At 56.3% G+C, this 23461-nt stretch overlaps 2 protein-coding genes across 3 annotated transcripts in view; one reads left to right on the forward strand and one right to left on the reverse strand.

The window, feature by feature from the left end:
* Positions 1–984: 984 nt before the first annotated feature.
* nit1 (nitrilase 1) lies at positions 985–20624 on the reverse strand. 2 transcript variants are annotated; one of them, XM_060822255.1, is made up of 6 exons: positions 20531–20624; positions 12943–13185; positions 10915–11018; positions 5863–5996; positions 5068–5193; positions 985–1387 (listed from the first exon to the last, which is right to left on the reverse strand). In XM_060822255.1, exons 1-6 carry the CDS (start codon positions 20566–20568, stop codon positions 1106–1108), a joined length of 927 nt encoding a protein of 308 aa, XP_060678238.1. In that variant the 5' UTR covers positions 20569–20624; the 3' UTR covers positions 985–1105. The 2 variants fall into 2 exon arrangements, with proteins under 2 accessions (XP_060678238.1, XP_060678239.1); XM_060822256.1 differs by lacking the exon at positions 20531–20624 and adding an exon at positions 14646–14707.
* Positions 20625–20987: 363 nt separating this feature from the next.
* pfdn2 (prefoldin subunit 2) overlaps positions 20988–23461 on the forward strand; it is a 4970-nt gene continuing 2496 nt past the window's right edge. Inside the window, exon 1 of the mRNA XM_060822257.1 lies at positions 20988–21222. Within this exon, the coding sequence (XP_060678240.1) occupies positions 21050–21222 (173 nt within the window). The 5' untranslated portion in view covers positions 20988–21049. The remainder of the gene's footprint in view (positions 21223–23461) is intronic.

Consider the following 23461-nt stretch of genomic DNA (forward strand, 5'->3'; position numbering starts at 1 on the left):
GAGAGAGAGAGGGGACTGAGAGACACCAGTCAGTGTACAGATATCTCCCTGAGAGAGAGGGGACTGAGAGACACCAGTCAGTGTACAGATATCTCCCTGAGACAGAGGGGACTGAGAGACCCCAGTCAGTGTACAGATATCTCCCTGAGAGAGAGGGGACTGAGAGACACCAGTCAGTGTACAGATATCTCCCTGAGAGAGGGGGACTGAGAGACACCAGTCAGTGTACAGATATCTCCCTGAGACAGAGGGGACTGAGAGACACCAGTCAGTGTACAGATATCTCCCTGAGAGAGGGGGACTGAGAGACACCAGTCAGTGTACAGATATCTCCCTGAGACAGAGGGGACTGAGAGACACCAGTCAGTGTACAGATATCTCCCTGAGACAGAGGGGACTGAGAGACACCAGTCAGTGTACAGATATCTCCCTGACAGAGGGGACTGAGAGACACCAGTCAGTGTACAGATATCTCCCTGAGAGAGAGGGGACTGAGAGACACCAGTCAGTGTACAGATATCTCCCTGAGACAGAGGGGACTGAGAGACACCAGTCAGTGTACAGATATCTCCCTGACAGAGGGGACTGAGAGACACCAGTCAGTGTACAGATATCTCCCTGAGAGAGAGGGGACTGAGAGACACCAGTCAGTGTACAGATATCTCCCTGAGAGAGAGGGGACTGAGAGACACCAGTCAGTGTACAGATATCTCCCTGAGAGAGAGGGGACTGAGAGACACCAGTCAGTGTACAGATATCTCCCTGAGAGAGAGGGGACTGAGAGACACCAGTCAGTGTACAGATATCTCCCTGAGAGAGAGGGGACTGAGAGACACCAACCTGTCTCTGTAAGTACACTGGCCACCCTTGCGTGTACAAGGAGGGATGCACCTGCCTACACCGTTCTCCTTCTGTCGGTGAATGTCGAAAAGTGGACAAGGTGAGAGAGAGTGAACGAAAACGCGCACACAAACATTTTCCAAATTTGTCAGTGGAGGGGTGTACTTTGTGCTGGTATTTTAATGATTGATTATGATACGAACAATCGCAGTCAGTCTGCATGCTGTCCTGTGGAGCAGGAGCAGTCAGCACTCCTGCCTGGAGGTCAGTGGTCACCGGTGTGTGTGGGCAGGGGATTCAGCCGCCCATACAGATCAGTCCTGCGGTGCTCCATGATAGGCATGTCCCGTCTGACAGCGTGAACGTACTCCAGGTCAATCTCAGCGTAGCAAATGTCCCTCCCCTCATGGCACTGAGCGACCACACAGCCCCAGGGATCCACCACCATGCTGTGGCCGTACGACGTGCGTTTGTCATTGTGCTTCCCGGTCTGTGCTGCTGCTACCACGTACGTCTGGGTCTCGATAGCACGGGCCCGGAGCAGGGGCTGCAGAGAGGAGGAGTGTTTCAGCAGGAGTGTCTCTTTATATATACACACACAGACACACAGTCACACACACACTCAGTCTCTCTCACACACACACCCCCACACAGACACAGTCACACACACACACACACACACACAGTCACACACACACTCAGTCTCTCTCAGACACACACAGAGACACACACACACCCACACAGACACAGTCACACACACAATCAGTCTCTCTCACACACACACACACACAGACACACACACCCCCACACAGACACAGTCACACACACAATCAGTCTCTCTCACACACACCCACACAGACACAGACAGTCACACACACACGCACAACCATGTCTCTCTCTCTCTCTCTCACACACACCCACACAGACACAGACAGTCACACACACACGCACAACCATGTCTCTCTCTCTCTCTCTCTCTCTCTCTCTCTCTCACACACACACACACACACACACACACACACACACACACACACACACAAAAGAAACGCTGTCCAAACGTATCACTCATCATGACACTTCGCAAGAATACCAAAAAAGGATAGAACCGATATTCATAACAGGAGAGTGATCATTGGTTGGAAAGGGATTCCGGTGGACAGGATAGTGAAGGCAGCGTTTGGTATGCTTTCCTTTATTGGTCAGAGTATTGAGTACAGGAGTTGGGAGGTCATGTTGCGGCTGTACAGGACATTGGTTAGGCCACTGTTGGAATATTGCGTGCAATTCTGGTCTCCTTCCTATCGGAAAGATGTTGTGAAACTTGAGAGGGTTCAGAAAAGATTTACAAGGATGTTGCCAGGGTTGGAGGGTCTGAGCTACAGGGAGAGGCTGAACAGGCTGGGGCTGTTTTCCCTGGAGCGTCGGAGACTGAGGGGTGACCTTATAGAGGTTTATAAAATCATGAGGGACATGGATAGGGTAAATAGGCAAAGTCTTTTCCCCTGGGGTGGGGGAGTCCAGAACTAGAGGGGCATAGGTTTAGGGTGAGAGGGGAAAGATATAAAAGGGACCTAAGGGGCAACTTTTTCCCCCAGAGGGTGGTACGTGTATGGAATGAGCTGCCAGAGGAAGTGGTGGAGGCTGGTACAATTACAGCATTTAAGAGGCATCTGGATGGGTATATGAATAGGAAGGGTTTGGGGGGATATGGGCCGGGTGCTGGCAGGTGGGACTAGATTGGGTTGGGATATCTGGTCGGCATGGACGGGTTGGACCAAAGGTGCAGCAGGCAGTGAAGAAAGGCTAATAGCATGCTGGCCTTCATAACAAGAGGGATTGAGTACAGAAGCAAAGAGGTTCTTCTGCAGCTGTCCAGGGCCCTGGTGAGACCACACCGGGAGTACTGTGTGCAGTTCTGGTCTCCAAATTTGAGGGAAGACATTCTGGCTGTTGAGGGAGTGCAGCATAGGTTCACGAGGTCAATTCCTGGAATGGCGGGATTACCTTACGCAGAAAGACTGGAGCGACTGGGCTTGTATACCCTTGAGTTTAGAAGACTGAGAAGGGATCTGATTGAGACATATAAGATTATCAAAGGATTGGACACTCTGGAGGCAGGAAACATGTTTCCGCTGATGGGTGAGTCCGAACCAGAGGACACAGCTTAAAAATACGGGGTAGACCATTTAGGACAGAGATGGGGAGAAACTTCTTCACCCAGAGAGTGGTGGCTGTGTGGAATGCTCTGCCCCAGAGGGCAGTGGGGGCCCAGTCTCTGGATTCATTTAAGAAAGAGTTGGATAGAGCTCACAAGGATAGTGGGATCAAGGGTTATGGAGATAAGGCAGGAACAGGATACTGATTGTGGATGGTCAGCCATATTGAATGGTGGTGCAGGCTCGAAGGGCCGAATGGCTCACTCCCGTACCGACTGTCTATCTGTTGCCGTGCTGTGTGCTTCGAAGCATCACAACGGAGCGTCAGTTAGCTGCGAGGCTTTGGTACGGTTCTGCCACCAGGCGGATTGCCTCAAGGGATCGCCTCGAGGACAGGACGAGCAAAAATGGCCGTCCCCTCTCGGTGCCGCGTTTTAAGAAGAAAAGGCACGGTGCACGCCCGTTTTCTCGCGGCCCGCCGTGAGCAGAGCGTGAACGCGCCGGAGCGCCTGGTACGGTCGAGGGCACCGCACCGGGAATCCTCACGCGGCCGTCGGTTTAATTCCCAACACACTCAGCGCAGTCCTGGTTGAGGGATCGGCGCAACATCGTGGGGAAGCGTGCGTTCGGCGGTTTGCAAGGGTCCGCTACTCGGACGCGGTCAGGACGTCCCCCTCGTCTGGGAATCGGTTGGAGGGGCGGGTTGCTCCACACCACCCCCCTCGTCTTTCGGGGCGTGACGTCCACTCCGCAGACGAAGCCTGTGGCGCTGGGAAAGCGCAGCGGGTCTCCGAGGGGCAGGGGAGTCGATGTTTCGGGCGTGCGCTCGTCTTCAGGAATGTGGTGGTGGTGGGGTGGGTGGGTGGCCCAAGAGGGGTGGGGGTGAGCTGAGAGATAAATGGGAGGGGGAACGACGATGGTGGTGGGGCGTGGTCAGATTGGAGCAGATAGGTGGGAGGGAAGACAGGTCGAGAGGGCGGTGCCGAGGTTGGATCGGAGATAAGATGGCAGGGAGGGGAAGGGAAGATGAGGAATGATCCCGTGGGAGGGGAGAGTGGGAGATGAGTCCTTCCTCCAGGTGTCGGGTGGTTAGAATTCCCGATTTTCAGACCAGCAATGAAATTCGAAGATCACTTCACTCTGTTTTCGTTTTGGTGTGTGTGAGAGAGAGAGATAGACCGAAGGTGACGGGACGGTAGGAGGCAGACACTCATCCATCCACCTCTTGCTCGTTCACACCATTTCACAGACGGTCGGCGTTAACGGCTCCTCGAATGTGCAGCAGAACCCACCCCGTCCAAGTAACGGGCAATTCTCAGTGCCGACACACTGACCAGACGGGGGAGATTTCTCCTACAACTGTGAACAGGAGGGTTCCTTCAACAACCACCCGATGAGGGAGCGGCGCTGAGAAAGCCAGTGTTTCCAAATAAACCTGTAGGTGTTGTGAGTTTTTTTTGTTTAAAACTTTGTCCACCCCAGTCCCACACCGGTGTCTCCAAATTGTTCCCTCAAACTCAGACGGTTTCTCAACAGGAGAAGGTGAGGGACTGCAGATGCTGGAGGTCAGAGCAGAGAGAGTGTGGTGCTGGAAAAGCGCAGCAGGTCAGGCAGCGTCCGAGGGAGCGGGAGCACCCGCCAATCCCTTTGGAGATAACTTCATCGTTCCTGGATGAGACGTTCGTGCCCGAAACGTCGAATCTCCGGGCTCCCTCGGATGGTGCCGGACTGGCTGCGCTTTCCCAGTGCCACCCTCTCCGAAACGGTCACACACACACTCCACACACACTCCACACACACATACAGACACCAGACACACACACACACACACACAGACACCAGACACACACACACAGACACACACCCCACACCACACACACACACACACACAGACAAACACACACAGACACACCCAGACACACACACACAGATACCAGACACACACACAGACACACACACACCCACAGTCACACACACACACACACACACACACACACACAAAGACAGACACACAGACACAAAGACAGACACACAGAGACACAGTCTCACACACAGACACAGCTGAACATACCTCCCAATGAGCCAGGCCGGTTGTCAAAGTGAACGCCGAAGGGAAGGTCAGGATTTCAGCTCCTGCTTGAGACAGGACGAGCGACATTTCAGGGAAACGAAGGTCGTAGCAGGTTGCAAGGCCCACCTGTGGGAGGGGGAGGAGGGGCAGCGTAGAGTTAAAGAGGTGGCAATGCTCCCTATACTCATTAAACTGAAACGTACAGCTCTCTGTATGTTAGCCCAGCAAACACACCCAGGGACAGGGACAGCACAGGGTTAGATACAGAGTAAAGCTCCCTCTACACTGATCCCATCAAACACTCCCAGGACAGGGACAGCACGGGGTTAGATACAGAGTAAAGATCCCTCTACACTGTCCCCATCAAACACTCCCAGGATAGGGATAGCACGGGGTTAGGTACAGAGTAAAGCTCCCTCTATACTGTCCCCCCATCAAACCCTCCCAGGACAGGGACAGCACGGGGTTAGATACAGAGTAAAGCTCCCTCTACACTGTCCCCCATCAAACACTCCCAGGACAGGGACAGCACGGGGTTAGATACAGAGTAAAGCTCCCTCTACACTGTCCCCCCATCAAACATTCCCAGGACAGGGACAGCACGGGGTTAGATACAGAGTAAAGCTCCCTCTACACTGTCCCCCCATCAAACACTCCCAGGACAGGGACAGCACGGGGTTAGATACAGAGTAAAGCTCCCTCTACACTGTCCCCATCAAACACTCCCAGGACAGGGACAGCACGGGGTTAGACACAGAGGAAAGCTCTCCCTGTACTGAGTGCCACCTCCCTCACCTTCCCAATCGGTGTGTTGACAGGCTGTTCGATGGCAGGCCCGGGGATGGTGTAGCTGCTCTCCTTCATCGCCAGCTGGCCTTGGATGTCGACGTCGAAGAGGTGGGTTTTACGGTACACCCCTGCGATTTCCCCTGCAGGCAGACACAGCTGTTAATGTAGGACTGAGGCAGGACTGTGGACACGATGTACCAACCGCGGTCACATCCGTCATTCCAGGCCAGACCCAGCCCAGACGGATGGGAACAGGAAATCCGTGAAGCCCCGCAGGGTTGATTAGCCCGCAGCTTTCAGGCTTCGGGCTGTGGATAAACCATCCGGAGTCAGAACTCCGGAATCTCTCCCTGTCCACTCCACAATGACCCTCTGAAGAGTATCCCACAGACACCCATTTACCTACTGCATCATTTCACATTTACCCCTGACCAACCGACCCTAACCTACACATCCCTGAACACTATGGGGTAATTTAGCATCGCCAATCCACCCTAACCTACACATCCCTGAACACTATGGGTAATTTAGCATGGCCAATCCACCCTAACCTACACATCCCTGAACACTATGGGTAATTTAGCATGGCCAATCCAACCTAACCTACACATCCCTGAACACTATGGGGTAATTTAGCATGGCCAATCCACCCTAACCTACACATCCCTGAGCACTATGGGGTAATTTAGCATGGCCAATCCACCCTAACCTACACATCCCCGAACACTATGGGGTAATTTAGCATGGCCAATCCACCCTAACCTACACATCCCTGAACACTATGGGGTAATATAGCATGGCTAATCCACCCTAACCTACACATCCCTGAACACTATGGGGTAATTTAGCATGGCCATTCCACCCTAACCTACACATCCCTGAGCACTATGGGGTAATTTAGCATGGCCAATCCACCCTAACCTACACATCCCTGAACACTATGGGGTAATATAGCATGGCCAATCCACCCTAACCTACACATCCCTGAACACTATGGGGTAATATAGCATGGCTAATCCACCCTAACCTACACATCCCTGAACACTATGGGTAATTTAGCATGCCCAATCCACCCTAACCTACACATCCCTGAACACTATGGGGGTAATTTAGCATGGCCAATCCACCCTAACCTGCACATCCCTCAACACTATGGGGTAATTTAGCATGGCCAATCCACCCTAACCTACACATCCCTGAACACTATGGGTAATTTAGCATGCCCAATCCACCCTAACCTACACATCCCTGAACACTATGGGGTAATTTAGCATGGCCAATCCACCCTAACCTACACATCCCTGAACACTATGGGGTAATATAGCATGGCTAATCCACCCTAACCTACACATCCCTGAGCACTATGGGGTAATTTAGCATGGCCATTCCACCCTAACCTACACATCCCTGAGCACTATGGGGTAATTTAGCATGGCCAATCCACCCTAACCTACACATCCCTGAACACTATGGGGTAATATAGCATGGTTAATCCACCCTAACCTACACATCCCTGAACACTATGGGTAATTTAGCATGCCCAATCCACCCTAACCTACACATCCCTGAGCACTATGGGGTACTTTAGCATGCCCAATCCACCCTAACCTACACATCCTTGAGCACTATGGGTAATTTAGCATGGCCAATCCACCCTAACCTACACATCCCTGAACACTATGGGGTAATTTAGCATGGCCAATCCACCCTAACCTACACATCCCTGAACACTATGGGGTAATTTAGCATGGCCAATCCATCCTCACCTACACATCCCTGAGCACTATGGGTAATTTAGCATGGCCAATCCACCCTAACCTACACATCCCTGAGCACTATGGGGTAATTTAGCATGGCCAATCCACCCTAACCTACACATCCCTGAGCACTATGGGGTAATTTAGCATGGCCAATCCACCCTAACCTGCACATCCCTGAACACTATGGGTAATTTAGCATGGCCAATCCACCCTAACCTACACATCCCTTAACATTATGGGGTAATTTAGCATGGCCAATCCACCCTAACCTGCACATCCCTGAACACTATGGGTAATTTAGCATGGCCAATCCACCCTAACCTACACATCCCTGAGCACTATGGGTAATTTAGCATGGCCAATCCACCCTAACCTACACATCCCTTAACACTATGGGGTAATTTAGCATGGCCAATCCACCCTAACCTACACATCCTTGAGCACTATGGGTAATTTAGCATGGCCAATCCACCCTAACCTACACATCCCTGAACACTATGGGGTAATTTAGCTTGGCCAATCCACCCTAACCTGCACATCCCTGAGCACTATGGGGTAATTTAGCATGGCCAATCCACCCTAACCTACACATCCCTGAGCACTATGGGGTAATTTAGCATGGCCAATCCATCCTCACCTACACATCCCTGAGCACTGTGGGGTAATTTAGCATGGCCAATCCACCCTAACCTACACATCCCTGAACACTATGGGTAATTTAGCATGGCCAATCCACCCTAACCTACACATCCCTGAGCACTATGGGGTAATTTAGCATGGCCAATCCATCCTCACCTACACATCCCTGAACACTATGGGGTAATTTAGCATGGCCAATCCACCCTAACCCACACATCCCTGAGCACTATGGGTAATTTAGCATGGCCAATCCACCCTAACCTACACATCCCTGAGCACTATGGGGTAATTTAGCATGGCCAATCCACCCTAACCGACACATCCCTGAGCACTATGGGGTAATTTAGCATGGCCAATCCATCCTCACCTACACATCCCTGAACACTATGGGTAATTTAGCATGGCCAATCCACCCTAACCTACACATCCCTGAACACTATGGGGTAATTTAGCATGGCCAATCCCCCCTAACCTACACATCCCTGAGCACTATGGGTAATTTAGCATGGCCAATCCACCCTATCCTACACATCCCTGAACACTATGGGTAATTTAGCATGGCCAATCCACCCTAACCTACACATCCCTGAGCACTATGGGGTAATTTAGCATGGCCAATCCCACCCTAACCTACACATCCCTGAACACTATGGGGTAATTTAGCATGGCCAATCCCACCCTAACCTACACATCCCTGAACACTATGGGGTAATTTAGCATGGCCAATCCGCCCTAACCTACACATCCCTGAGCACTATGGGTAATTTAGCATGGCCAATCCACCCTAACCTACACATCCCTGAACACTATGGGGTAATTTAGCATGGCCAATCCACCCTAACCTACACATCCCTGAACACTATGGGGTAATTTAGCATGGCCAATCCCACCCTAACCTACACATCCCTGAGCACTATGGGGTAATTTAGCATGGCCAATCCACCCTAATCTGCACATCCCTGAACACTATGGGGTAATTTAGCATGGCCAATCCACCCTAACCTACACATCCCTGAGCACTATGGGTAATTTAGCATGGCCAATCCACCCTAACCTGCACATCCCTGAACACTATGGGTAATTTAGCATGGCCAATCCACCCTAACCTACACATCCCTGAACACTATGGGGTAATTTAGCATGGCCAATCCATCCTCACCTACACATCCCTGAGCACTATGGGGTAATTTAGCATGGCCAATCCATCCTCACCTACACATCCCTGAGCACTATGGGGTAATTTAGCATGGCCAATCCACCCTAACCTACACATCCCTGAACACTATGGGTAATTTAGCATGGCCAATCCACCCTAACCTACACATCCCTGAGCACTATGGGGTAATTTAGCATGGCCAATCCATCCTCACCTACACATCCCTGAACACTATGGGGTAATTTAGCATGGCCAATCCACCCTAACCCACACATCCCTGAGCACTATGGGTAATTTAGCATGGCCAATCCACCCTAACCCACACATCCCTGAGCACTATGGGTAATTTAGCATGGCCAATTCACCCTAACCTACACATCCCTGAGCACTATGGGGTAATTTAGCATGGCCAATCCACCCTAACCTACACATCCCTGAGCACTATGGGGTAATTTAGCATGGCCAATCCCCCCTAACCTACACATCCCTGAGCACTATGGGTAATTTAGCATGGCCAATCCACCCTAACCTACACATCCCTGAACACTATGGGTAATTTAGCATGGCCAATCCACCCTAACCTACACATCCCTGAGCACTATGGGGTAATTTAGCATGGCCAATCCCACCCTAACCTACACATCCCTGAACACTATGGGGTAATTTAGCATGGCCAATCCCACCCTAACCTACACATCCCTGAACACTATGGGGTAATTTAGCATCGCCAATCCCCCCTAACCTACACATCCCTGAGCACTATGGGTAATTTAGCATGGCCAATCCACCCTAACCTACACATCCCTGAACACTATGGGGTAATTTAGCATGGCCAATCCACCCTAACCTACACATCCCTGAACACTATGGGGTAATTTAGCATGGCCAATCCCACCCTAACCTACACATCCCTGAGCACTATGGGTAATTTAGCATGGCCAATCCACCCTAACCTACACATCCCTGAGCACTATGGGGTAATTTAGCATGGCCAATCCACCCTAACCTACACATCCCTGAACACTATGGGGTAATTTAGCATGGCCAATCCACCCTAACCTACACATCCCTGAGCACTAGGGGTAATTTAGCATGGCCAATCCACCCTAACCTGCACATCCCTGAACACTATGGGGTAATTTAGCATGGCCAATCCACCCTAACCTACACATCCCTGAGCACTATGGGGTAATTTAGCATGGCCAATCCACCCTAACCTACACATCCCTGAACACTATGGGGTAATTTAGCATGGCCAATCCACCCTAACCTACACATCCCTGAACACTATGGGGTAATTTAGCATGGCCAATCCACCCTAACCTACACATCTTTGGACTGTGGGAGGAAACAGAAAGCACCCGGAGGAAACCCACGCAGACACGGGGAGAATGTGCAAACCCCACACAGACAGTTGGCCTGAGGCAGGAATCGAACCCTGGGAGGCAGCGGTGCTAACCACTGAGCCACCGTGACGCCCCTGTATGGCCTCCCCAGCCTTACCCAAGTTGTTGATGAGGATATGGGTGTTGTAGATGCGATGGTCCTGCTCCCAGTCCCTGCTTCGCTCGTGAAATCCTCCCAGAGACATCCAGAGGCCTGTCTCCCTACAAAGAAAGAGGGATTGACAGGATGAGCATGAGGAGCAGGAACAGGGCTACCCTCCAAGGGACAGCCAGGGAGACAGTGGGAGTGTCAGGGTGGGGCGGGGAGAGGGAGGGGGGCGGCGTGGGGGAGGGGCGGTGTGAGGGAGGGGGCGCTGTGAGGGAGGGGGCGGTGTGAGGGAGGGGGCGGCGTGGGGGAGGGGCGGTGATGGGGTAGGGGGCGGTGTGGGGGAGGGGGCGGTGTGGGGGAGGGGGCGGTGTGAGGGAGGGGGCGGTGTGAGGGAGGGGGCGGTGTGGGGGAGGGGGCGGTGTGGGGGAGGGGCGGTGTGGGGGAGGGGGCGGTGTGGGGGAGGGGGCGGTGTGAGGGAGGGGCGGTGTGAGGGAGGGGGGTGTGAGGGAGGGGGGTGTTGGGGTGGGTCAGTGTCAGGGAGTGCTTGGTGTCAGGGAGGGGGCGGTGAGACAGAGGGGCAGTGCGGGGGCAGTGAGAGGGAGGGGCGGTGTCAGGGAGGGGCAATAGTGAGAGAGGGAGAGGGATAGTGAGGGAGAGGGTGAGGGATAATGAGAGAGAGGGAGAGGGATAGTGAGAGAGTGAGGGAGAGGGATAGTGAGAGAGGGAGAGGGATAGTGGGAGAGTGAGGGAGAGGGATAGTGAGAGAGAAGGAGAGGGATAGTGGGAGAGAGGGATACTAGGAGAGGGAGAAAGAGGGAGAGGGAGAGGGATAGTGGGAGAGAGGGAGAGGGATTATGTGAGAGAGAGGGAGAGGGATAGTGAGAGAGGGAGAGGGAGAGAGAGGGGGGATAGTGAGAGACAGTGTAAGGGGGTGAACTGTGACGATCACTTGTATTTGTTGGCCTCTGCTGTTTAAAACGGGGGAGGGGGAAGGCTGCGGTAAAACTAGCAGCTGTGAGTGCAGGCTGTTTCAGGGTCTAGCGTTCGGTGTTACCGTAACCAAACAGCGAGGGAGAGAATTCAACAGGGTAGCTTCATCAGTGTGTGTGTGTGGGGGGGGGGGTATGTGTGTGTGTGTGTGTGGGGTGTGTGTGGGGTGTATGTGTGTGTGGTGTGTGTGTGTGTGTGTGGATGTGTGTGTGTGGGGTGTGTGTGTGTGTGTGGTGTGTGTGGGGTGTGTGTGTGTGTGTGTGGTGTGTGTGTGTGTGTGGATGTGTGTGTGTGGGGTGTGTGTGTGTGTGTGGTGTGTGTGTGTGTGTGGTGTGTGTGTGTGTGTGTGGTGTGTGTGTGTGTGTGGGGTGTGTGTGGGGTGTGTGTGGGGTGTGTGTGTGTGTGTGTGGTGTGTGTGTGTGTGTGTGTGTGGGGTGTGTGTGTGTGTGTGTGGGGTGTGTGTGGGGTGTGTGTGTGTGTGTGTGTGGGGTGTGTGTGTGTGTGTGTGGGGTGTGTGTGTGGTGTGTGTGTGTGGGGTGTGTGTGTGGGGTGTGTGTGTGTGTGGGGTGTGTGTGTGTGTGTGGGGTGTGTGTGTGGTGTGTGTGTGTGTGTGTGTGGGGTGTGTGTGTGTGGGGTGTGTGTGGGGTGTGTGTGTGTGTGTGGTGTGTGTGTGTGTGTGTGGTGTGTGTGTGTGTGTGTGTGGGGTGTGTGTGTGGGGTGTGTGTGGTGTGTGTGTGTGTGTGTGTGGGGTGTGTGTGTGGGGTGTGTGTGTGGATGTGTGTGTGGGCTCAGGGTGGGAACACTTGTGACCGGTTGCTGGGTGAGGGGCTGCATCGTTTTGTGATCGGACGATACAACCGAAAACTCCACTGACCCAGACCAATCTCTCTCTCTGTAAACCCTCTTCGTTAGAGACACAAGGAGGAGGGGGTGGGGGTGAATAAGACAAGTTCAGAGACACCGAATGGTTCCCGTCGGGGAGAGGGTAAGGAGGAAGAACAGAACGAGACAATGGGAAAGGGAAAGGTGGGAGTGAGGACGGGGTACCTGGCCAAGTGGAGGTACCGCTGGATGAGATCCCCCTCCAGGGTCTCAGCCTGGCTGAGGGTCTGCCCCTGAGAGGGCGCCACGTAATCGAAGGCCTCGGGGAGGAAGAGGAACTTGACCCCTCGCTCGGCCCCCTCCCTCACCAGCGCCTGACACTCGGCGAAGTTTGTCTCCTTGTCGCCTGTGCTGGTCAGCTGGCACACCCCAATCATATTGCGTCTCAGCGTCGCCATTCCTCGCAACCTGGCCGGGAGAGAGAGAGAGAGAGGGGGGAGAGAAAGAGGAGTGGGTAGAGAGAGAGGGATGGAGAGGGACAGGAGGAGAGAGAGACAGACGGAGAGAGAGAGAGAGAGACAGATGGGGGGGGAAGAGAGAGAGGGGTGGAAAGAGAGAGGGGGAGAGAGAGAGACAGAGAGAGGGGTAGAGAGATGGAAGAGAGGGGTGGTTAGAGAGAGAGAAAGGGACGGAGAGAGAAGGAGAGAGAGAGGGGAAGAGAGAGAGACAAACGGGGAGAGAGAGAGGGGGAGAGAGACAGAGAGAGGGGTAGAGAGATGGGAGAGAGGGGTGTGTGGGGAGAGAGTGAGAGACAGAGACAGACAGTGGGAGAAAGCGAGGCAGAGAGAGAAGAAGAGATAGTGGGGGAAGAGGGGGAGAGAGAGACAGTGAGAAAGGCAGACAGAGGGAGCAAGCGAGACAGAGAGGGGGATGGGGGGGAGAGAGAGAGACAGGGGGAGAGAGAGAGACAGAGACAGAGAGGGGTAGAGAGACGGGGAGAGAGAGGGGTGGGTAGAGAGGGGGGGGACGGAGAGTGAGAGGGGAAGAGAGAGAGACAGAAGATGGAGAGAGAGAGAGAGACAGATGGGGGGGGAGAGAGAGGGTTAGAGAGAGAGGGAGAGAGACAGAGAGAGGGGTAGAGAGATGGGGGAGAGAGAGAGGGATGGGGGAGAGAGAGAGGGATGGAGAGAGGGAGAGAGAGAGAGACAGAGAGGGGTAGAGAGATGGGGGAGAGAGAGAGGGGTGGGTAAAGAGAGAGGGATAGAGAGAGAGGTGAAGAGAGAGAGACAGATAGAGAGACACACAGATGGGGGGGAGAGAGAGACAGAGAGAGGGGTAAAGAGATGGGAGAGAGAGAGAGAGGTGTGGGGGGGGGGAGAGAGAGAGAGAGAGAGGTGTGGTGGGGGGGAGAGAGAGAGAGAGAGGTGTGGGGGGGGGAGAGAGAGAGAGAGGTGTGGTGGGGGGGAGAAAGAGAGACAGAGACAGACAGTGGGAGAGAACGAGACAGAGAGAGAGAGAAGGAGAGACAATGGGGGAGAGGGAGAGAGAGACAGACAATGAGAGAGGCAGAGAGAGGGAGCAAGCGAGAGACCGAGAGAGAGAGGGAGAGGGCGGAGGGGGAGAGAGAGAGATGGCAGGGGGAGAGAGACAGACAGAGGGGTGGGATAGAGAGTGAGAGGGAGACAGTGGGAGAGAGAGAGACAGAGAGAGAGAGAGAGAGAGAGAGAATTGCAGAGTTAGAGAGACACAGCTCTCCCTCAAACCATCAGCTCCCCAAAAAAAGCACAACTGTGCAGACAGAATAAAGATGGTGTGAACTGGGGTACTTTCTATTCCCGGGAAACTGCTCACTCCCTCCCACTTCCAGCCCACAGTCCTGCAGCAACCTCTCTCTCTCTCTCCCTCTCTCTCTCCTTCACTTTATCCACCTGAGATAGTGGTTAGCTACAGAAGACAGAAGGGGGGGAGCCGGTGGGTCATTCCCACAGCGCAATGCTTCAACACTCAGGGCCCACAGCTACTCAGTGCACACCCCCAGCGATCCGCACCAGGGGGGAGGGGGACCGAGTCGCCTGACTGGGGGGGGGGGGGGACTGTGAGCAGTGACGGGGGTTTCAGGGTGACGTAGACAGGTGGAGTCACCGGGGAAACACAGGCAAGGTGCAGAGAGAGAGGGCGGGAGACCGCACACGGTGTCAGGGAAACAAAAGGCAATCTCAGAGCGGTAGTTAAATATTGAGAGACTGAGGATCAAAGCTCGCTGAGGCGCAAGGGCCGGGGTGACCCTGAACATTGGTCACTGAGAAGCAATTGGGGGGGGGGGGGGATGGGGGAAAGAGGGGTTTGGTGGGGGGGGAGTGGGGGGAAAGAGGGGTTTGGTGGAGGGGGGGAGTGGGGGGAAAGAGGGGTTTGGTGGAGGGGGGGGGTGGGGGGAAAGAGGGGTTTGGTGGGGGGGAGTGGGGGGGAAAGAGGGGTTTGGTGGAGGGGGGAGTGGGGGGAAAGAGGGGTTTGGTGGAGGGGGGGAGTGGGGGGAAAGAGGGGTTTGGTGGAGGGGGGAGTGGGGGGAAAGAGGGGTTTGGTGGGGGGGAGTGGGGGGGAAAGAGGGGTTTGGTGGAGGGGGGAGTGGGGGGAAAGAGGGGTTTGGTGGAGGGGGGGAGTGGGGGGAAAGAGGGGTTTGGTGGAGGGGGGGAGTGGGGGGAAAGAGGGGTTTGGTGGAGGGGGGGAGTGGGGGGAAAGAGGGGTTTGGTGGGGGGGAGTGGGGGGGAAAGAGGGGTTTGGTGGAGGGGGGAGTGGGGGGAAAGAGGGGTTTGGTGGAGGGGGGGAGTGGGGGGAAAGAGGGGTTTGGTGGGGGGGGAGTGGGGGGAAAGAGGGGTTTCGTGGGGGGGGAGTGGGGGGAAAGAGGGGTTTGGTGGAGGGGGGGAGTGGGGGGAAAGAGGGGTTTGGTGGGGGGGGAGTGGGGGGAAAGAGGGGTTTGGTGGGGGGGGAGTGGGGGAAAGAGGGGTTTGGTGGGGGGGGAGTGGGGGGAAAGAGGGGTTTGGTGGAGGGGGGGAGTGGGGGGAAAGAGGGGTTTGGTGGGGGGGGAGTGGGGGGAAAGAGGGGTTTGGTGGAGGGGGGAGTGGGGGGAAAGAGGGGTTTGGTGGAGGGAGGGATGGTTACTGGGCTAGAGGGGACGTGTGAGGAATGGGGGATACAGGATGGGGGTTGGGGGATACAGGATGGGGGTTGGGGGATACAGGATGGGGGTTGTGGGAGGGCTGAGGGGAGCCAGGATGGGGAAGGGGTGGTGGTGTGAGGGGGCGGGGTTGCGTCTGGGGATGTGAGGGGTGGGGGGCTGATGAGGGCATAAAGGCGTAGGCCAGTTACTGGGGGGGGGGGGGGGAATGATGGGAAGGGGGGAATGGGGGCGGAGGGTGTGTGGTTACGGGGGATGATGGGAAGGGGTGAAGGGGCGGGTACAGGAGGATGATGGGAAGGGGTGATGGGGCATTTACGGGGGATGATGGGAAGGGGTGAAGGGGCGGGTACAGGAGGATGATGGGAAGGGGTGAAGGGGCGGGTACAGGAGGATGATGGGAAGGGAGTTAAGGGGCGGTTACGGGGGATGATGGGAAGGGGTGAAGGGGCGGGTACAGGAGGATGATGGGAAGGGGTGATGGGGCATTTACGGGGGATGATGGGAAGGGGTGAAGGGGCGGGTACAGGAGGATGATGGGAAGGGGTGAAGGGGCGGGTACAGGAGGATGATGGGAAGGGGTGATGGGGCATTTACGGGGGATGATGGGAAGGGGTAAAGAGGGATTTATCAGGGATAATGGGAAGAGAGTAAGGGGCGTTATGGGGGATGATGGGAAGGGTGTGAGGGGGCTGTTTCAGGGGCTGGTGGGAAGGGAGTAAGGGGCGTTACAGGGGATGATGGAAGGGGGTAAAGGGGTAGTTACAGAGGGTTGATGGGAAGGGATGAAGGGGGTGGGCAGTTACCGGGGGATGATCAGAAGGGGGTAGCAGTGATTACAGCAGGAATGATGGGAACGGGGTTAAGGGACAGTTACTAGGGCATGATGGGAAGGGGATGGAGGGGCAATTACTGTGGGGATGATGGGAAGAGGTGAAAGGGTGCGGTTACCAGGGAGGGTGATGGGCAAGCGTGAGGAGGGGAAGGGCTGTTACCAGGTGGATAATGGGAAGGGGGAGAAGGGGCAATTACTGGGGGATGATGGGAAGAGGTTGCAGGGACAGTTACTGTGGGGATGATGGGAAGGGGGGATCGGGGTCGGGGTCACTGGGGGTGATGCGAATGGGGTGAATGGGATGGGGAGGGGAGGTTACTAGGTGGAATGACAGGAGGGGGGGTGAAGGGATGGTTACTGGGGGATGGTGGGAAGGGGGTGAAAGGTCAGTTACTGGGGGATGGCAGGAAGAGGATGAAGGGGCAGTTCCCAGGTGGAATGACAGGAAGGGGGTGAAGGGGCGGTTACTGGGGGATGATGGGAAGGGGGTGAAGGGGCGGTTACTGGGGGATGATGGGAAGGGGGTGAAGGGGCGGTTACTGAGGGATGATGGGAAGGGGGTGAAGGGGCGGTTACTGGGGGATGATGGGAAGGGGGTGAAGGGGCGGTTACTGGGGGATGATGGGAAGGGGGTGAAGGGGCGGTTACTGGGGGATGATGGGAAGGGGGTGAAGGGGCGGTTACTGGGGGATGATGGGAAGGGGGTGAAGGGGTGGTTACTAGGGGATGGCGGGAAGGGGGTGAAGGGGCGATTACTGGGGGATGATGGGAAGGGGTGAAGGGGCGGATACTGGGGGGATGGCAGGTAGCGGGTGAAGGGGCGGTTACTAGGGGATGATGGGAAGGGGTGAAGGGGCGGATACTGGGGGGATGGCGGGTAGCGGGTGAAGGGGCGGTTACTAGGGGATGATTGGAAGGGGGTGAAGGGTGGTTACTGGGGGGTGATGGGAAGGGGCAGTTACTAAGGGATGATGGGAAGAGGTGAAGGGGCGGTTACTGGGGGGATGATGGGTAGCGGGTGAAGGGGCGGTTACTGGGGGGATGATGGGAAGGGGTGAAGGGGCGGTTACTGGGGGATGATGGGAAGGGGTGAAGGGGCGTTTACTGGGGGGATGGCGGGTAGCGGGTGAAGGGGCGGTTACTGGGGGGATGATGGGAAGGGGTGAAGGGGTGGTTACTGGGGGATGATGGGAAGGGGGTGAAGGGGCGGTTACTGGGGGATGATGGGAAGGGGTGAAGGGGTGGTTACTGGGGGATGATGGGAAGGGGGTGAAGGGGCGGTTACTGGGGGGTTGGCAGGTAGTGGGTGAAGGGGCGGTTACTAGGGGATGATGGGAAGGGGGTGAAGGGGCGGTTACAGGGGGATGATGGGAAGGGGGTGAAGGGGCGGTTACAGGAGGATGATGGGAAGGGGGTGAAGGGGCGGTTACTAGGGCATGATGGGAAGGGGGTGAAGGGGCGGTTACAGGGGGATGATGGGAAGGGGGTGAAGGGGCGGTTACAGGAGGATGATGGGAAGGGAGTGAAGGGGCGGTTACTAGGGGATGATGGGAAGGGGGTGAAGGGGCAGTTACAGGAGGATGATGGGAAGGGTTGAAGGGGCGGTTACTAGGGGATGATGGGAAGGGGGTGAAGGGGCGGTTACAGGAGGATGATGGGAAGGGGTGAAGGGGCGGTTACAGGGGGATGATGGGAAGGGGTGAAGGGGCGGTTACAGGAGGATGATGGGAAGGGGTGAAGGGGCGGTTACAGGGGGATGATGGGAAGGGGGTGAAGGGGCGGTTACAGGGGGATGATGGGAAGGGGGTGAAGGGGCGGTTACTGGGGGATGATGGGAAGGGGGTGAAGGGGCGGTTACTGGGGGATGATGGGAAGGGGGTGAAGGGGCGGTTACAGGGGGATGATGGGAAGGGGTGAAGGGGGTGGGCAGTTACCGGGGGATGATCAGAAGGGGGTGAAGGAGTAGGGGTAGCAGTGATTACAGCAGGAATGATGGGAACGGGGTTAAGGGACAGTTACTAGGGCATGATGGGAAGGGGATGGAGGGGCAGGGTGATTACTGGGAGATGAAGGGAAGGGGATGAAGGGGCAATTACTGGGGGATGATGGGAAGAGGTTGCAGGGACAGTTACTGTGGGGATGATGGGAAGGGGGGGTCGGGGTCGGGGTCACTGGGGGTGATGCGAATGGGGTGAATGGGATGGGGAGGGGAGGTTACTAGGTGGAATGACAGGAGGGGGGGTGAAGGGATGGTTACTGGGGGATGGTGGGAAGGGGGTGAAAGGTCAGTTACTGGGGGATGGCAGGAAGAGGATGAAGGGGCAGTTCCCAGGTGGAATGACAGGAAGGGGGTGAAGGGGCGGTTACTGGGGGATGATGGGAAGGGGGTGAAGGGGCGGTTACTGGGGGATGATGGGAAGGGGGTGAAGGGGCGGTTACCGGGGAATGACGGGAAGGGGCGGTTACTGGGGGATGATGGGAAGGGGGTGCAGGGGCGGTTACCGGGGAATGACGGGAAGGGGGTGAAGGGGCGGTTACTGGGGGATGATGGGAAGGGGGTGAAGGGGCGGTTACTGGGGGATGATGGGAAGGGGGTGAAGGGGCGGTTACTGGGGGATGATGGGAAGGGGGTGAAGGGGCGGTTACTGGGGGATGATGGGAAGGGGGTGCAGGGGCGGTTACCGGGGAATGACGGGAAGGGGCGGTTACTGGGGGATGATGGGAAGGGGGTGAAGGGGCGGTTACTGGGGGATGATGGGAAGGGGGTGAAGGGGCGGTTACAGGGGGATGATGGGAAGGGGTGAAGGGGCGGTTACTGAGGGATGATGGGAAGGGGGTGAAGGGGCGGTTACTGGGGGATGATGGGAAGGGGGTGAAGGGGCGGTTACTGGGGGATGATGGGAAGGGGGTGAAGGGGCGGTTACAGGGGGATGATGGGAAGGGAGTGAAGGGGCGGTTTCTGGGGGATGATGGGAAGTGGGTGAAGGGGCGGTTACTGAGGGATGATGGGAAGGGGGTGAAGGGGCGGTTACTGGGGGATGATGGGAAGGGGGTGAAGGGGCGGTTACTGGGGGATGATGGGAAGGGGGTGAAGGGGCGGTTACTGGGGGATGATGGGAAGGGGGTGAAGGGGTGGTTACTAGGGGATGGCGGGAAGGGGGTGAAGGGGCGATTACTGGGGGATGATGGGAAGGGGTGAAGGGGCGGATACTGGGGGGATGGCAGGTAGCGGGTGAAGGGGCGGTTACTAGGGGATGATGGGAAGGGGGTGAAGGGGCGGTTACTGGGGGGATGATGGGAAGGGGGTGAAGGGGCGGTTACTGGGGGGATGATGGGAAGGGGGTGAAGGGGTGGTTACTGGGGGATGATGGGAAGGGGTGAAGGGTGGTTACTGGGGGATGATGGGAAGGGGGTGAAGGGGCGGTTACTGGGGGATGATGGGAAGGGGGTGAAGGGTGGTTACTGGGGGATGATGGGAAGGGGGTGAAGGGGCGGTTACAGGGGGATGATGGGTAGGGGGTGAAGGGGCAGTTACAGGGGGATGATGGGAAGGGGGTGAAGGGGCGGTTACAGGAGGATGATGGGAAGGGGTGAAGGGGCGGTTACTGGGGAATTGTGGGTTGGCGGGGGAGTGGCAGTTATTGAGGGAATGATGGGAAGGTGGTGGATGGGGCGTGGTCACTGAGGGGGGTAATGAGAAGGGGGCGTGGTCACTGAGTGGGGGGGTGGAGGGGGCGTTTACCAGGGGGATGATGGGAAGGGACGGTTACCGGGGGATGATGGGAAGGGGGTGAAGGGGCGGTTACCAAGCTGCCGACGTCACGCGGAGACCGCGAGCGATCATGCCCCTGCGCCGTGAGCCCGGGAAACCCCGCCTCCGCGCGTTGGAATGGTCAGGGGAGGTCCTCAGGCGGAGGGGCCGCCTATCCAACTGCCTGCTGCTTTAAAGAGAGAATAAAAACACACATGAATAAACAAACCATCCCCCCCGCCCAGCAACAACACCTCACCCTCTCACAACATTGTTTGGGGGGAGATAAACCTGTCTCTTTCGAGATAGGGGAAGGAGGATGGCTCCTTTAGAGTGAGCAGCCCTCAAAGGGTTTGCAACTCACAGAACAAACTCCTTACTTTGGGATTTACTTATGTCTTGCCCCAGTGGAGCTTTGCCTTTTATTTAATTGACACATTTGTGTGTCTCTGTGTGCATTTGGGTGGAGGAGGTGCAGTCAGGCGGTCTCCCCGGACACCCCCCCCCCAGCCCGGGGTCCTCGCTGTGTGTATAAAAGGGGCAGCGAGGGCCGGCGGGCCGCTCCAGAGGAGGGATGGAGGGCCCGGGAGGGGGTACCTCCGCCCGCGGGCACCAGCACCAGCAGGCCCAGGCCTCACCGACCCCCAGCCCCGAGCAGGTGCTGGCCGGCTTCAACAAGCTGCGGCAGGAGCAGCGGGGCATGGCGGGCAAGGGGGCCGAGCTGGAGCAGGAGGTGGCGGAGCACGGGTGAGGAGGGGGGGGCTACAGGGCAAATGGGGGGCAATAAGAGGGTATTGGGAGGAGAGGGGGCTACAAGGCAAATGGGGGGCAATAAGAGGGTATTGGGGTGAGGAGGGGGCTACAAGGCAAATGGGGGGCAATAAGTGGGTATTGGGGGAGGAGAGGGGGCTACAAGGCAAATGGGGGCAATAAGAGGGTATTGGGGTGAGGAGGGGGGCTACAAGGCAAATGGGGGGCAATAAGAGGGTATTGGGGTGAGGAGGGGGCTACAAGGCAAATGGGGGGCAATAAGAGGGTATTGGGGTGAGGAGGGGGGCTACAGGGCAAATGGGGGCAATAAGAGGGTATTGGGGGGAGGAGGGGGGCAATAAGAGGGTATTGGGGGAGGAGAGGGGGGCTACAGGGCAAATGGGGGCAATAAGAGGGTATTGGGGTGAGGAGGGGGGGCTACAAGGCAAATGGGGGGCAATAAGAGGGTATTGGGGGAGGAGAGGGGGCTACAAGGCAAATGGGGGGCAATAAGAGGGTATTGGGGAGGAGAGGGGGCTACAGGGCAAATGGGGGGCAATAAGAGGGTATTGGGTGGAGGAGAGGGGGCTACAAGGCAACTGGGGGGCAATAAGAGGGTATTGGGTGGAGGAGAGGGGGCTACAAGGCAAATGGGGGGGCAATAAGAGGGTATTGGGGTGAGGAGGGGGGCTACAGGGCAAATGGGGGGACAATAAGTGGGTATTGGGGTGAGGAGGGGGGCTACAGGGCAAATGGGGGGCAATAAGAGGGTATTGGGGTGAGGAGGGGGGCTACAGGGCAAATGGGGGGACAATAAGTGGGTATTGGGGTGGAGAGGGGGCTACAAGGCAAATGGGGGGCAATAAGAGGGTATTGGGGTGAGGAGGGGGGCTACAGGGCAAATGGGGGGCAATAAGTGGGTATTGGGGGAGGAGAGGGGGCTACAAGGCAAATGGGGGCAATAAGAGGGTATTGGGGGAGGAGAGGGGGCTACAAGGCAAATGGGGGCAATAAGAGGGTATTGGGGAGGAGAGGGGGCTACAAGGCAAATGGGGGGCAATAAGAGGGTATTGGGGAGGAGAGGGGGCTACAAGGCAAATGGGGGGCAATAAGAGGGTATTGGGGTGGAGAGGGGGCTACAAGGCAAATGGGGGGGCAATAAGAGGGTATTGGGGTGAGGAGGGGGGCTACAGGGCAAATGGGGGGCAATAAGTGGGTATTGGGGGAGGAGAGGGCTACAAGGCAAATGGGGGCAATAAGAGGGTATTGGGGGAGGAGAGGGGGCTACAAGGCAAATGGGGGGCAATAAGAGGGTATTGGGGGAGGAGAGGGGGCTACAAGGCAAATGGGGGGCAATAAGAGGGTATTGGGGTGAGGAGGGGGGCTACAGGGCAAATGGGGGGCAATAAGAGGGTATTGGGAGGAGGAGGAGGGCAATAAGAGGGTATTGGGGGAGGAGAGGGGGCTACAAGGCAAATGGGGGCAATAAGAGGGTATTGGGGTGAGGAGGGGGGCTACAGGGCAAATGGGGGGACAATAAGTGGGTATTGGGGTGGAGAGGGGGCTACAAGGCAAATGGGGGTGGAGAGGGGGCTACAAGGCAAATGGGGGGCAATAAGAGGGTATTGGGGTGAGGAAGGGGGCTACAAGGCAAATGGGGCAATAAGTGGGTATTGGGGAGGAGAGGGGGCTACAAGGCAAACGGGGGGCGGCTCACTGATGATGTTACCTGGCACGATGACAAAACGTCTGAAAACTCCCCGTCCAGCGCAGCGAGCAGACCTACATCCAGAGCTGTGACCGGGGGGGGGGGGGGGGGGGGTGTTGGCTGATGAGGTTGGGACCAAGTGGGCTGGGGTTCCTTCAGTTGGAGATCGGAGGGACGAGGGGCACGTGTAGTCAAAACGTGACGGGGATAGAGAAGTGGATGGCGTTTCCAAGCTGGGTGAAACGACCAGAAGAGAGCATAACCTCGAGGTTAGGGGGAGCAGGTTTGGGACTGGGTTGTGCATCTACGAAATATTTGACGCTAACATAGATGTTTTGAATACTTAAGGGGTACGGTGAGGAGGGAGGCGCAGGTAGGTGGAGTTGTGTGTGCGAAAAGATCGGCCGTGATCTTATTGAGGGAGCCGGCTTGATGGGCCGAATGGCCACCTCCAGTTGCTCGCCCTCGGGCTCTCGCCTCTGACCCTGCGGCCGTTGCTCTAAGAGGCGTGTTTGGTGTTCTCTCTCT

This window comes from Hemiscyllium ocellatum, assembly GCF_020745735.1.
Source record: "Hemiscyllium ocellatum isolate sHemOce1 chromosome 40 unlocalized genomic scaffold, sHemOce1.pat.X.cur. SUPER_40_unloc_10, whole genome shotgun sequence".
Taxonomy (NCBI): domain Eukaryota; kingdom Metazoa; phylum Chordata; class Chondrichthyes; order Orectolobiformes; family Hemiscylliidae; genus Hemiscyllium; species Hemiscyllium ocellatum.

Bases quoted from the DNA above. Each gene is read 5' to 3' on its own strand.
- nit1 (XM_060822255.1), bottom strand. From the start codon at position 20,568: ATGATCGCTCGCGGTCTCCGCGTGACGTCGGCAGCTTG. The intron at 11,019-12,942 runs GTACCCCGTCCT...CTTTCTTTGTAG, and splicing joins CGGTACCTCCACTTGGCCAG to GGAGACAGGCCTCTGGATGT. The intron at 5,194-5,862 runs GTGAGGGAGGTG...CCCCTCCCACAG, and splicing joins TCAACACACCGATTGGGAAG to GTGGGCCTTGCAACCTGCTA.